Source organism: Balaenoptera ricei, chromosome 14 (genome assembly GCF_028023285.1).
Source record: "Balaenoptera ricei isolate mBalRic1 chromosome 14, mBalRic1.hap2, whole genome shotgun sequence".
Taxonomy (NCBI): Eukaryota; Metazoa; Chordata; class Mammalia; order Artiodactyla; family Balaenopteridae; genus Balaenoptera; species Balaenoptera ricei.
In genome coordinates, this window is record NC_082652.1 from 1,244,910 (window position 1) to 1,259,594 (window position 14,685).

At 43.8% G+C, this 14,685-nt stretch overlaps 1 protein-coding gene across 5 annotated transcripts in view; it reads right to left on the reverse strand.

Annotated features, from left to right (window-relative positions):
• The window catches only part of SFSWAP (splicing factor SWAP), an 89,520-nt gene that overhangs the window by 43,606 nt on the left and 31,229 nt on the right, over positions 1-14,685 (reverse strand). For all 5 annotated transcript variants that reach the window (XR_009497381.1, XM_059895575.1, XM_059895574.1 and 2 more), the window contains 4 exons: positions 4,774-5,014; positions 3,303-3,434; positions 2,663-2,756; positions 1,549-1,720 (listed from right to left, as the gene is read on the reverse strand). Coding sequence is in view for 4 of the 5 variants with exons in the window: in XM_059895575.1 (XP_059751558.1) it covers positions 1,549-1,720; positions 2,663-2,756; positions 3,303-3,434; positions 4,774-5,014 (639 nt within the window). In the remaining variant the exon portion in view is untranslated. The remainder of the gene's footprint in view (positions 1-1,548; positions 1,721-2,662; positions 2,757-3,302; positions 3,435-4,773; positions 5,015-14,685) is intronic.

The window sequence follows — 14,685 nt, forward strand, 5'->3', positions numbered from 1 at the left end:
TGTTTCGTCTGCCAAATCCCAGGGCACTTGCTCACGGGAGCGCGGAGGGCGCTCCACGTGGGGCTGGCCCACTGCGCCCCGACCACACCCTGCTGGGGCCCGCTGCCCCCTGGATGCTCCTGGTGGTTCTGGCCTTCTGCCCGCCCCCTTCTTGGGTTGACAGTGGGATCCCCTGGGGTCCCTGCCACCGAGTCCCCAAATGTCCTGCTCTTTCCTATGAACTGAAGTCCAGGTGGGCTGGCTGGGCCTTCTTAAACATGCACAGTACCTCCCCCTGCTTCTGGAGCAGTAACTGTTTTTACTCTCTCCTTACTAATACGTTCCTTTGGTTATTCCAATGAGAGATGAAGGCGGCTGGGAAGGGTGAGGGATTAAACACGTGTGCTCAGGTGACCTCCCGGACTGAGAGGCTCACGGGTACTTCCATGCTTTCCTAAACCACTGAAGTTTCCCAGTTACCCGCCTGGGTCATTTTGGTTACTCCTGATCGCCATCTTTGTATCAGAAAAGGCATCTGTACGCACAGAAAAGGCCTTCCTGCAATCCTGGCCCATCCGCCCATCCTGCATCTCCTCTGCCTTTCCTTCAACCCGGGCACTGGCTCCTGCACCGCCCGGCCACGACCCCTCCTCCACTTCAGGCCACCAGCGCCACCCCGAACCTCCCGCACGGCTTCTCTGCCTCGATCCCTTCACACACTCACCATACTGCATAAAGGGATTCCTCTGATCTAAGCCGTAAGGTGTGCTGCCCCTGCTGGAAGCCCTGGGACCCGCCAGGAAGGCAGAGCCCCACGAGCTGGCCATGGTTACCTTGGCAGGTGTGCCCCCCTTGACACCCGGGTCCCTCAGACCACTTCCCGTCTCTGAACAGGCCACACGGCTCAGGCCACGCCGTCCCGCCTGGGAGCGCCTCTGTCTCTGGGAGCCCCCTTCCCCCTGCACAGCCCTTCTCATTCCCACCTGGTGCAACTCACTGCTTCTTCACACGTCCAACCACAGAGCTCCCTGCTAACGTGCCTGTGTCAGCTTTTTTTTTCTTTCTATGTATTTATATTTGCTCTTTTCATGTATGTCTGTCCTGGTAGACAAAAAACTCCTCCCAAGAACATAAGAGTAGGTAACTGAAACGGAGCGAGTGGAATACCGCCTGGTAGAGACCCTCAAGGGACTTGCCTTAACAAATAAAGAAAACTAATTCCACTGGCACTAGTTTGCATATAGTTTCAGAAGTCCAAGGAGGGGGGGTACAAAACATTATTTGAAATATTCTAAACATTTCCATTAAATTGCTAGAACAGGCTGTTAAACAAACGCATACCTAAGATGAGCTTATATCCAAATGACCCCAAACCCGAAATCAGGAAAGTACTATGAAGTAAGCAAGTTTTATTAATAACAGCAACTTAAAAGGGGCAGCCATTTCCTCCTGTCCTGTGGCTAAAGGCACCTGACCTTAAGCGGTCCAGCGTTCTTCCTTGCTAATTTGAAGTGACACCTGTGAGGTACCAGGTCAAAACCGGAACCCTCGGTAGCGAGGGCAGCGTACCTTTCACCAGCTTCCCGTCGGGGACGGCTTTGCTGCACGCCGCCTCCTTCTTCCCCGAGGAGCCACCTCTGCCCCCTGCGTCGGCCACGTCTTCAGACACACTATCCTCCCCAGCGTCACTCGGCTTTTCAGGAGCAGACTCTGCAGGAGCCTCTTCCGGTGCTGACACAGCCTGCAGAGGGTAAGCGTGACTGTGAACTGCTCCATCGGAAACGACACGGGATTCGCCAGGAGAGAGATGCAGTGCGTACATTTCACGGGACAACAGCACGGCCACGTTACTGCCTAAGTAACACCCGGGAGTATACTTGCTAACTCAGATGTACTATCTTCTGACGCAGCAGAATGAACAGAGGAGTGGAAGGAGGTACTCTCCCTGCAGTGCTGGTTTGGGGACCAATGCCCACTGCCTCTTCCTTGGAGACTGATCGCTGAGAACACGGTCAGAACACCAAATTATGCCCAGCACCTACAGATGAGTCTACTTCCTTCAGTTTGAGCAGTCAGCGAAAAAAGCCTGGAGAGATCCACTGATACGCAAAGCCTACGTCATCTCTCTACCAAAACAGGTTTTAGAAAGACATCAGGGTGTCCATGTAATTGAGGAAAGGAGAGGAGAGGCAGAAGAGAGGATTACAAGGACAGGAGGAAATGCTTCTAACAGGTGCCTGAGAACCAAGTGTGTGGACGTTTGCAGGGATGGGAGTTGTGAGGCGAGCTGCTGGCAGGGGGCGCTCGAGGCCAGTGGGTGGGCAGCACCTGTGTGACTCCAGCCCGTCAGCTGGGAGCACCTGTGGTTACACTTAGGCATTTAAGTACATGTTAACACAACAGAAGTATAATACACAGCTTCCATCCAAAGTAGTTAAAAATAACAGCCAACCAAAACACCAAATGCTTGAAGAGACAGGATTACTTTGTTCACAACATTCTGGACAAATGATCATCAATGAACTATGAATACGGGTCAAAGATTTCAACAGATGTAAAACAAGAGAGGTGGGAAAAGTTAAACTCGGCAAATGCAAGACACACGTTACACGTAAAAGTGAGTGTAAAACCAACCAACCCTGTTAGTGCACATCCCGAGGATTACTTCTTCCCAGACACGTACCTGTGCGCTTTCGCCCCCTTCTTTCTGGAGGAAGAACTGCTTCTTAAACTCATAGTAGGCATTATACTGGTGCCACGGCTGCAGGAACTCAAACCTAGGAACAGAGAAGGGGACGAGTCATTCAGCAAGACATGCTCGCTCGCTGTGATACCCCTCGGCTCCGACAGACCACACCTGCTGCTCTAAGGCTTCGCAGTGACTGACCCTGGCGATCACACAGATCATGTCGTGACCACAGCCTCCTGTTGTTATGTTACGACCCGAGCATGGAACATTATTTGATTAAAAAAACAAAGTGCAGTGTGTGTCTAAATTTCCACAGCAGATTCTTGAAAAGCATGAATTCCAGCTTTTTATTTTAGGTAGGTTCAACATTTTTAAAAAACAAAGCAAAACAAATTAAACAAACAAACAAAAAATAACAATAAAAAAGACCACCACCCGAACTCTAAGTAATTTAACAAGATATATTTATCTAAACACATAAGGATAAAAAATACATATACATATATATATATATATATATATATATATATATATATATATATATATAAAAACAATTATGTAGCTAGATTAAAAAAAGAAGCTAAACTAAACCCCAAATACCATTCATCTACCCCACATAAACTCCTTCACTCACCTTTGATCATTCTTGGCACGAACGCTGGTCTCAAACTTAAGGCCGTTCCTGGCCACGTACTCTGCCAGCTTGTCAATCACGGGCTGAATGTCGGGGGGCGGGGGGATGATGGCGGCCACGGAAGCAAGTGCACTGCAGAGGAGAGCGGGGTCACACCCACAGTGCCAGGCCCTCCTCCAGATCAGTGGCAGGGGGGCGGCCAGCAAGGCCGCTGGGGGACTTGCACTGTCTCAGTTCACACCGGCAGGTAAGTTACACACAGACAGGGAGGCCCTTATCTGAAATGACTGGGACTACAGAAAACTAATCAAAGTCAATCCATTCGAAACAGGGACCAAAATATCACTGCCGGGGCTTCCCTGGTGGCGCAGTGGTTGAGAATCTGCCTGCCAATGCAGGCGACACGGGTTCGAGCCCTGGTCTGGGAAGATCCCACATGCCGCGGAGCAACTAGGCCCGTGAGCCACAATTACTGAGCCTGCGCGTCTGGAGCCTGTGCTCCGCAGCAAGAGGCCGCGATAGCGAGAGGCCCGCGCACCGCGATGAAGAGTGGCCCCCGCTTGCCGCAACTAGAGAAAGCCCTCGCACAGAAACGAAGACCCAACACAGCCATAAATAAATAAATAAAAATTAAAAAAAAAAAAAAAAAAAAAGTTTAAAAAAAAAAAAATATCACTGCCAATGATGAACATAGGGGTTTTACTCAAAGTGCCACTTAAGGGCATGAAAATAGGTTCACCTTTTCTCTCCTCACGTTTCCCCCCAGTTGTTAATTCTTAGAAACAACCAAGAACAAATCAAGTGTGAATTTTTGTTATATATATATGAAAGCATGCTGGCTAGCGTGATCCATCACCCTTCGTTTCATGTTTGACTTTCTTAGCACGATCAGAAAGTGGGAACTATCCAAGTGTTCCGTCAAGTTTCCTGAGCGTCTTTCCAGCTTGAGACACGCCAGTGCCTCGTATAACGTGCTCGCTCACCCACAGACGCGCGGAGCCCCCTCCACGCTGCCCAGGACAGGTGCCGGGGCTCCAGTCCCTGCCTTGCCGGCTCTGTTATTCAGTGGTTCGCTGGACTAACAGCCACACCCTCATTTCCTAACCGCTCGTGAGAGATTCACTTGCATCAGCTTTATGAAATCCTGCACTTCTGGCAGAAACTGGGCTTCACTTCACACTGACTGTGCCTAGTACTGCTCCACCGAGACGGCGGCACACAGGGAAGTGCAGATGCTGGGTTCAGGGCCGTGCCGTGGGATGGTAACTGGGAGCTCCTTTTCCCAGTGGTTAGACCTCACTGCCATGAGCGCTCACGTTATGACAGCTTCTGCTGCCCAATCAACCCTGTAACTTGGGGATTTGGATAATAAGTACTCAGATAACAGAGACCCTCTACGTGACGCACACTATAAAGAAGCCCAAACCAAGAACACAGGTGCCCCAGGTGACCAGCAGAGGTGAGAGCATACCTTGTGGTGATGGTGGTGGAGGTCACCCCACTGCTCGTCTCTGCTGTGCTCGGGGGGGGCGGCGGCGTGGTCCCCGGCGGGGGCGGGGCCGTGGCGGTCACCGCAGCAGAGCCGGACACGGCCGCGCCGGCAGGCAGGGTGCTGTAGAAAGCGGCTGCGTCAACCCCGGGAGGGGGAGGCGCCAGGCAGTAGGTACCGTCGGGCAGCATGTAGTAGCTGTAGTACACGGCTGCCACTGTTGCTGTGAAAAGACACATTTTGGGGGCGTGAGAGTGGCAAATGACAGGCTAGTTGGTGAGTATCCACAATGCAGTAAAAAAGGGACACTTTTCCAAATGCAATGTCACTTCTGTCCAATGTCAACCACATCGTTTTGTTTTTCTGATATAAGAAAGGCTGCCCAGGTGACACACAGTTTGGAAGAATCAGGCAATGCCCAGACACACACCCAGGGACGATGGAAAGTGAACATGCACGGGGACATTCAAGGCAGCCCAACGTGGACCTTCCTACTCCACAATCGATGTCCTCCCTGACTGCAGAGCGGGCAGATTAGGACAAAGTCCACTGTCCAGCAGCACTGGCTTCCTTCCTGTGTGGCCTGTGAGATGACCCGTTTGAGGACTAAACACCCTTCGCTGGCTTCCCCGTTTGACACCAGCTCTCCACTCTCTCCACTCCTTACTTTTCTCATTTAAACATTTGTCTGGGCATAAATCGCAGCCATGTTTTCTTAGGTCAGTCTCCCAAGGCAAGACACAAAAGCAAAAATAAACAAATGGGACCTAATCAAACTTAATAAGCACACAAAGGAAACCACAAACAAAATGAAAAGGCAACCCACAGAATGGGAGAGAATATCTGCAAGTGATGTGAACGACAAGGGCTTAATTTCCAAAATATACAAACAGCTCATGTAGCTCAGTAACAAAAAGACAAACAACCCAATCAAAAAATGGGCAGAAGACTCAAATAGACATTTCTCCGAAGAAGACATACAGATGGCCAATAAACACATGAAAAGATGCTGGATATCGCTAATTATTAGGGAAATGCAAATCAAAAATACAACAAGGTACCACCTCACACCAGTCAGAATGGCCATCATTAAAAAGTCTACAAATAATAAATGCTGGAGAGGATGGGGCGAGAAGGGAACCCACCAACAGTATAGGAGGGAATGTAAATTGGTACAGCCACTATGGAAAAGAGTATGGAGGTTCCTTTAAAAACTAAAAATAGAACTACCGTATGCTCCAGCCATCCCACTCCTGGGCATATACCCTGAGAAAACTCTAACTGGAAAAGACACATGCACCCCGGTGTTCATAGCAGCATTATTTACAGTAGCCAGGACATGGGAACAACCTAAATGTCCATCGACAGAGGAATGGATAAAGAAGATGTGGTACATATATACAATGGAATATTACTCAGCCATAAAAAAGAATGAAATAATACCACTTGCAGCAACATGGATGGAACTAGAGATTATCATACTAAGTGAACTAAGACAAAAAGACAGACAAATATCATATGATATCACTAATATGCGGAATCTAAAATACGATACAAATGAACTTATTTACAAAACAGAAACAGACTCACAGTCATAGAGAACAATACCAAAGGGGGAAGAGGGAGGGAAGGGATGAATTAGGAGTTTGGGGTTAGCAGCTACAAACTACTATATACAAAATAGATAAACAACAAGGTCCTACTGTATAGCACAGGGAACTATATTCAATATTTTGTAACAAACTATAATGGAAAAGAATCTGAAAAAGAATATATTTTATATACAACATTCATATAAATGAATCTGGTATGTATCTCTTATATATATGTAACTGAATCACTTTGCTGTATACCAGAAACTATCACAACACTGTAAATTAACTATACTTCAATAATAAACAAACAAACACCTGTCTTGGAAGTCATCTTGTCTACAAAGCTGTGCTGCTCTGTAACCCCTGCGTGCCTTCACCCCAGCACAGAGACGTACTGCAACTGATTTAAGAAGTCCTGACGGACACTGAGATCATTTGGGGCTTTATTATTATAAACAGTGAAGTACAATAACTTCCTATATATTTTGCCCACCCATGCAAGTATCTGTAAGATAGAGCCCATTTTTTAAAACAATCAAAATTCCTGTAAGTTTATTCATTTTTTATTTTGGGGGAAAAATATTCAAAACCAGTGAAATCACAGAAGATCCAATGAACTAATTAAGAATTTAAATTTCTAATCCTGTTGTAGATAAGCAACTGGTTCTGACTACACAGAGATTTAATTTCCTCTTCATTAGAGCATGGTGAAAGATTTTTCTCATGAAGGAACTTTATTTTGATCTTCAATTAATTTACTTTAAAACAAAAACATCTGCAAATAGTGAGAGCTTTTACACTGACTCCAGTTTCCAGCACGGAAGCGCCATGGGGAAGGTGTCAGTGGTGCAGCAGCTCACAACTGTCCTTGACAGCTACACCCCAGCCTTTCCGTCCTCGGCTGGAACGACTGCATCACTCACATGTGCTGCAGGCATATCCGCAGCTGGTAACGACTTACTTTCTATGAATTATACATGTCTGAACTCCCAAGTTTGAATCGCTGGCTCGATGCTGTGCACCAACCACTGTTCACGTTCGCCACAATATTCCACATTTTCAAAAAAAGATGAGTGGCCTCAATATCCTCTCTGTGTGATCTTCAGCACAGAGACATTCAAACCATATCTCTGAAGGAAGGCGGGGGCAGAGGGCAGGAAAAGACACGTTTGCTCTGTAACCCCAGCACTCAGCACACAGAATTTGTTGGGTGGACAGATGGATTCGATGCTTCAAATATAAGCTTCTCCTAACCCAATTAGGTATTCAAATATGAACAGAGGCTTCTGTGAGCTGTATCATCCTCCTTGAAACGATGGAACGACTTCCCCACTCACCCCACACTCGGTTGAGCGGCGGGGGCCCTTCTTCTCACCCCCGGGCACAGACACCGCCACGGAGGAGGGGTGAGGCGGCAGGGGCAAGACCAGAGCGTAGCCCCGCCCACAGAGCACCCCCTGTCTCGGGAGGGGCAGCAAGAGCCGCTACCGCCCAGTGTCACATCTCAAGGACAGGACAGACACTCCATGTCCTTCCTATGCCAGGCGGCCAGCCTCTGGCCTGAAAACAGGCCAAAATAGATCTCAAAGTCGTAGCTACAACCAATGAGGCGTATGGATTAGAAAAAAACAGTTAAGTGTCAACTATATATTATGCAATTGCAATTTAATGCATTCTTTATGTAACAGAAGTGAATAAATTATTTTCAAAACCAAGGATCATCCCTTTGAAAAAATGAACATGCAGATTAACCATCAGTCTGTACCTGAGTCACACATCACATTAAATTAAAACAAAGTCTAAAAATAACCCTGCCAGAAAGATGGCAGATTAACTCAGGAACTCACCCATTACAAATACCTAAAAATGCTTGTAAAATACAAGGAAAAAATTTAAATGCATAGCTGAGCTCACAAAGAGAAAAGGCTCCATTTCCATGTGTGAAAATCAAACAAAGCCTCCAAACCTGAAGGCACCTCCTAAGCCTTGAGCCAAGTCTCACTCCGGATGCAGGGATTCCCACGCTAGAAAGCCAGCCCAGGGCACGTGCCCTGGGGATCTTGCAGAGGAGGACAGACTGGAAGCAGAAACCTATGGACGACGCACGCAGGATGCCCTCTCACTTCTTACGCAAGCGCTCTGTGAGTCCTTTCCAACGAATTCTAATTACACCTTGCAAAGGTGAACAGGAATTTGAAAATCCCTCTGTATCCAAAAATAACCCTGATGGCCATGAAACGCCTGAGGCGTGGTGAGCTGAGAACGCAGGCTTTCTTGCTGCGTGGTGCCTGCTCAGGGCAACGCCACAGCTGAGGACCCAAAAGTGCAGCCAATTCCAGTTATGCACTGTTTCTCCCAGATTCCCATTTCATGTGCGGGATGTCACAGATGAACAGATTTTAGGGAGAAGGTTGTTTCTGTCCTTTTCCCCACAGACACTGAGGCCCGGGGCGGATGTGACAGTGATAGGCCAACCTCAGCCCGGAGCCACGCCTGGCCTGGCCTGCCCCCCAATCTATGGTGAACAGTATCATGCCACTCATTTCATTTGCAGGTGCCAGGGGCACCTCCAAACAGTGTCTTCTGCCTGCTGTGAAGCCCCTCCTAAGGTTTACCTCCAACAAATAACAAAGGTTGGTGAAGATGTGGAGAAAAGGGACCCCTCATATGCTGCTGGTGGGAATGTAAATTGGTTCAGCCACTGTGGAAAACAGTACGGAGGTTTCTCAAAAAACTAAAAATCAGGGACTTCCCTGGTGGCGCAGTGGTTAAGATTCTGCGCTCCCAATGCAGGGGGCCCGGGGTTCAATCCCTGATCAGGGAACTAGATCCCACATGCCACAACTAAGAGTACCCATGCCACAACTAAGGTCACATGCCTCAACTATGGACCCCGCCTGCCGCAACTAAGACCCGGCGCAACCAAATAAATAAATATTAAAAACAAAAACAAGTTAGATAGCCTCAACCACCAGAGAACAGAGAGCAGAAGCAAGAAAAACTACAACCCTGCAGCCTGTGGAACAAAAACCACATTTACAGAAAGATAGACAAGATGAAAAGGCAGAGGGCTATATACCAGATGAAGGAACAAGAAAAACCCCCAGAAAAACAACTAAATGAAGTGGAGATAGGCAACCTTCCAGAAAAAGAATTCAGAATAATGATAGTGAAGATGATCCAGGACCTCGGAATAAGAATGGAGGCAAAGATTGAGAAGATGCAAGAAATGTTTAACAAAGACCTAGAAGAATTAAAGAACAAACAAACAGAGATGACCAATACAATAACTGAAATGAAAACTACACTAGAAGGAATCAATAGCAGAATAACTGAGGCAGAAGAACGGATAAGTGACCTGGAAGACAGAATGGTAGAATTCACTGCTGCAGAACAGCCTAAAGAAAAAAGAATGAAAAGAAATGAAGACAGCCTAAGAGACCTCTGGGACAACATTAAACGCAACAACATTCACATTATAGGGGTCCCAGAAGGAGAAGAGAGAGAGAAAGGACCAGAGAAAATATTTGAAGAGATTATAGTTGAAAACTTCCCTAACATGGGAAAGGAAATAGCCACCCAAGTCCAGGAAGCGCAGAGAGTCCCATACAGAATAAACCCAAGGAGAAACACGCCGAGACACATAGTAATCAAAATGGCAAACATTAAAGACAAAGAAAAATTATTGAAAGCAGCAAGGGAAAAACGACAAATAACATACAAGGGAACTCCCATAAGGTTAACAGCTGATTTCTCAGCAGAAACTCTACAAGCCAGAAGGGAGTGGCATGATATACTTAAAGTGATGAAAGGGAAGAACCTACAACCAAGATTACTCTACCCGGCAAGGATCTCATTCAGATTCGATGGAGAAATCAAAACCTTTACAGACAAGCAAAAGCTAAGAGAATTCAGCACCACCAAACCAGCTCTACAACAAATGCTAAAGGAACTTCTCTAAGTGGGAAACACAAGAGAAGAAAAGGACCTACAAAAACAAACCCAAAACAATTAAGAAAATGGTCACAGGAACATCCACATCCATAATTACCTTAAACGTGAATGGATTAAATGATCCAACCAAAAGACACAGCCTTGCTGAATGGATACAAAAACAAGACCCATATATATGCTGTCTATAAGAGACCCACTTCAGACATAGGGACATATGCAGACTGAAAGTGAGGGGATGGAAAAAGATATTCCATGCAAATGGAAATCAAAAGAAAGCTGGAGTAGCTATACTCATATCAGATAAAATAGACTTTAAAATAAAGAATGTTACAAGAGACAAGGAAGGACAGTACATAATGATCAAGGGATCAATCCAAGAAGAAGATATAACAATTATAAATATATATGCACCCAACATAGGAGCACCTCAATACATAAGGCAACTGCTAACAGCTATAAAAGAGGAAATTGACAGTAACACAATAATAGTGGGGGACTTTAACACCTCACTTACACCAATGGACAGATCATCCAAAATGAAAATAAATAAGGAAACACAAGCTTTAAATGATACATTAAACAAGATGGACTTAATTGATATTTATAGGACATTCCATCCAAAAACAGCAGATTACACTTTCTTCTCAAGTGCGCATGGAACATTCTCCAGGATAGATCACATCTTGGGTCACAAATCAAGCCTCAGTAAATTTAAGAAAACTGAAATCATATCATGCATCTTTTCTGACCACAGCTCTATGAGATTAGAAATGAATTACAGGGAAAAAAATGTAAAAAACACAAACACATGGAGGCTAAACAATATGTTACTAAATAACCAAGAGATCACTGAAGAAATCAAAGAGGAAATCAAAAAATACCTAGAGACAAATGACAATGAAAACATGACGACCCAAAACCTATGGGATGCAGCAAAAGCAGTTCTAAGAGAGAAGTTTATAGCTATACAAGCCTACCTAAAGAAACAAGAAAAATCTCAAGTAAACAATCTAACCTTACACCTAAAGAAACTAGAGAAAGAAGAACAAACAAAACCCAAAGTTAGCAGAAGGAAAGAAATCATAAAGATCAGAGCAGAAATAAATGAAATAGAAACAAAGAAAACAATAGCAAAGATCAATAAAACTAAAAGCTGGTTCTTTGAGAAGACAAACAAAATTGATAAGCCATTAGCCAGACTCAGCAAGAAAAAGAGGGAGAGGACTTAAATCAATAAAATCAGAAATGAAAAAGGAGAAGTTACAACAGACACCGCAGAAATACAAAGCATCCTAAGAGACTACTACAAGCAACTTTATGCCAATAAAATGGACAACCTGGAAGAAATGGACAAATTCGTAGAAAGGTATAACCTTCCAAGACTGAACCAGGAAGAAATAGAAAATATGAACAGACCAATCACAAGTAATGAAATTGAAACTGTGATTAAAAATCTTCCAACAAACAAAAGTCCAGGACCAGATGGCTTCACAGGTGAATTCTATCAAACATTTAGAGAAGAGCTAACACCTATCCTTCTCAAACTCTTCCAAAAAATTGCAGAGGAAGGAACAGTCCTAAACTCATTCTATGAGGCCACCATCACCCTGATACCAAAACCAGACAAAGACACTACAAAAAAAGAAAATTACAGACCAATATCACTGATGAATATAGATGCAAAAATCCTCAACAAAATACTGGCAAACAGAATCCAACAACACATTAAAAGGATCATACACCACGATCAAGTGGGATTTATCCCAGGGATGCAAGGATTCTTCAATATACGCAAATCAATCAATGTGATACACCGTATTAACAAACTGAAGAATAAAAACCATACGATCATCTCAATAGATGCAGAAAAAGCTTCTGACAAAATTCAACACCCATTTATGATAAAAACTCTCCAGAAAGTGGGCATAGAGGGAACCTACCTCAACATAATAAAGGCCATATATGACAAACCCACAGCAAACATCATTCTCAATGGTGAAAAACTGAAAGCATTTCCTCTAAGATCAGGAACGAGACAAGGATGTCCACTCTCATCACTATTATTCAACATAGTTCTGGAAGTCCTAGCCACAGCAATCAGAGAAGAAAAAGAAATAAAAGGAATACAAATTGGAAAAGAAGTAAAACTGTCACTCTTTGCAGATGACATGATACTATACATAGAGAATCCTAAAACTGCCACCAGAAAACTGCTAGAGCTAATTAATGAATATGGTAAAGTTGCAGGATACAAAATTAATGCACAGAAATCTCTTGCATTCCTATACACTAATGAGGAAAAATCTGAAAGAGAAATTATGGAAACACTCCCATTTACCATTGCAACAAAAAGAATAAAATACCTAGGAATAAACCTACCCAGGGAGACAAAAGACCTGTATGCAGAAAACTATAAGACACGGATGAAAGAAATTAAAGATGATACAAATAGATGGAGAGATATACCATGTTCTTGGACTGGAAGAATCAACATTGTGAAAATGAGTATACTACCCAAAGCAATCTACAGATTCAATGCAATCCCTATCAAATTACCAATGGCATTTTTTATGGAGCTAGAACAAATCATCTTAAAATTTGTATGGAGACACAAAACACCCCGAATAGCCAAAGCAGTCTTGAGGGAAAAAAACGGAGCTGCAGGAATCAGACTCCCTGACTTCAGACTATACTACAAAGCTACAGTAATCAAGACAATATGGTACTGGCACAAAAACAGAAACATAGATCAATGGAACAAGATAGAAAGCCCAGAGATAAACCCACGCACCTATGGTCAACTAATCTATGACAAAGGAGGCAAAGATATACAATGGAGAAAAGACAGTCTCTTCAATAAGTGGTGCTGGGAAAACTGGACAGCTACATGTAAAAGAATGAAATTAGAATACTCCCTAACACCATACACAAAAATAAACTCAAAGTGGATTAGAGACCTAAATGTAAGACTGGACACTATAAAACTCTTAGAGGAAAACATAGGAAGAACACTCTTTGACATAAATCACAGCAAGACCTTTTTTGACCCACCTCCTAGAGTAATGGAAATAAAAACAAAAATAAACAAATGGGACCTAATGAAACTTCAAAGCTTTTGCACAGCAAAGGAAACCATAAACAAGACGAAAAGACAACCTTCAGAATGGGAGAAAATATTTGCAAACTAATCAACGGACAAAGGATTAATCTCCAAAATATATAAACAGCTCATTCAGCTCAATATTAAAGAAACAAACACCCCAATCCAAAAATGGGCAGAAGACCTACATAGACATTTCTCCAAAGAAGACATACAGACAGCCACGAAGCACATGAAAAGATGCTCAACATCACTAATTATTAGAGAAATGCAAATCAAAACTACAATGAGGTATCACCTCACACCAGTTAGAATGGGCATCATCAGAAAATCTACAAACAGCAAATGCTGGAGAGGGTGTGGAGAAAAGGGAACCCTCTTGCACTGTTGGTGGGAATGTAAATTGATACAGCCACTATGGAGAACAGTATGGAGGTTCCTTAAAAAACTAAAAATAGAATTACCATATGACCCAGCAATCCCACTACTGGGCATATACCCAGAGAAAACCGTAATTCAAAAAGACACATGCACCCGAATGTTCATTGCAGCACTATTTACAATAGCCAGGTCATGGAAGCAACCTAAATGCCCATCGACAGACGAATGGATAAAGAAGTTGTGGTACATATATACAATGGAATATTACTCAGCCATAAAAAGGAACGAAATTGAGTCATTTGTTGAGACGTGGATGGATCTAGAGACTGTCATACAGAGTGAAGTAAGTCAGAAAGAGAAAAACAAATATCATATATTAACGCATGTATGTGGAACCTAGAAAAATGGTACAGATGAGCCAGTTTGCAGGGCAGAAGTTGAGACACAGATGTAGAGAACAGACATATGGACACCAAGGGGGGAAAACTGCGGTGGGGTGGGGATGGTGGTGTGCTGAATTGGGCGATTGGGATTGACATGTATACACTGATGTGTATAAGATTGATGACTAATAAGAACCTGCAGTATAAAAAAACAAACAAACAAAACAACTAATACTAAACTTTCATTGGGTTATTTGTATGGAAATATGTTAATATAAATGTTTCAGACATTACATGAAATTTCTAAAAATCTTATATGTTCTGGTATAATGTTATAAGTCATAATCCTAGTTATTACTTTAAAATGTATATCTCAGAAATAACTAATTTTCTTGTCAACTGCATTATTATGAACTTTCATCAGATCTTTAACCGTGGTCATTTTTAAGTCTTTTGTCATTTACAGACAGTTCTGGGTGTA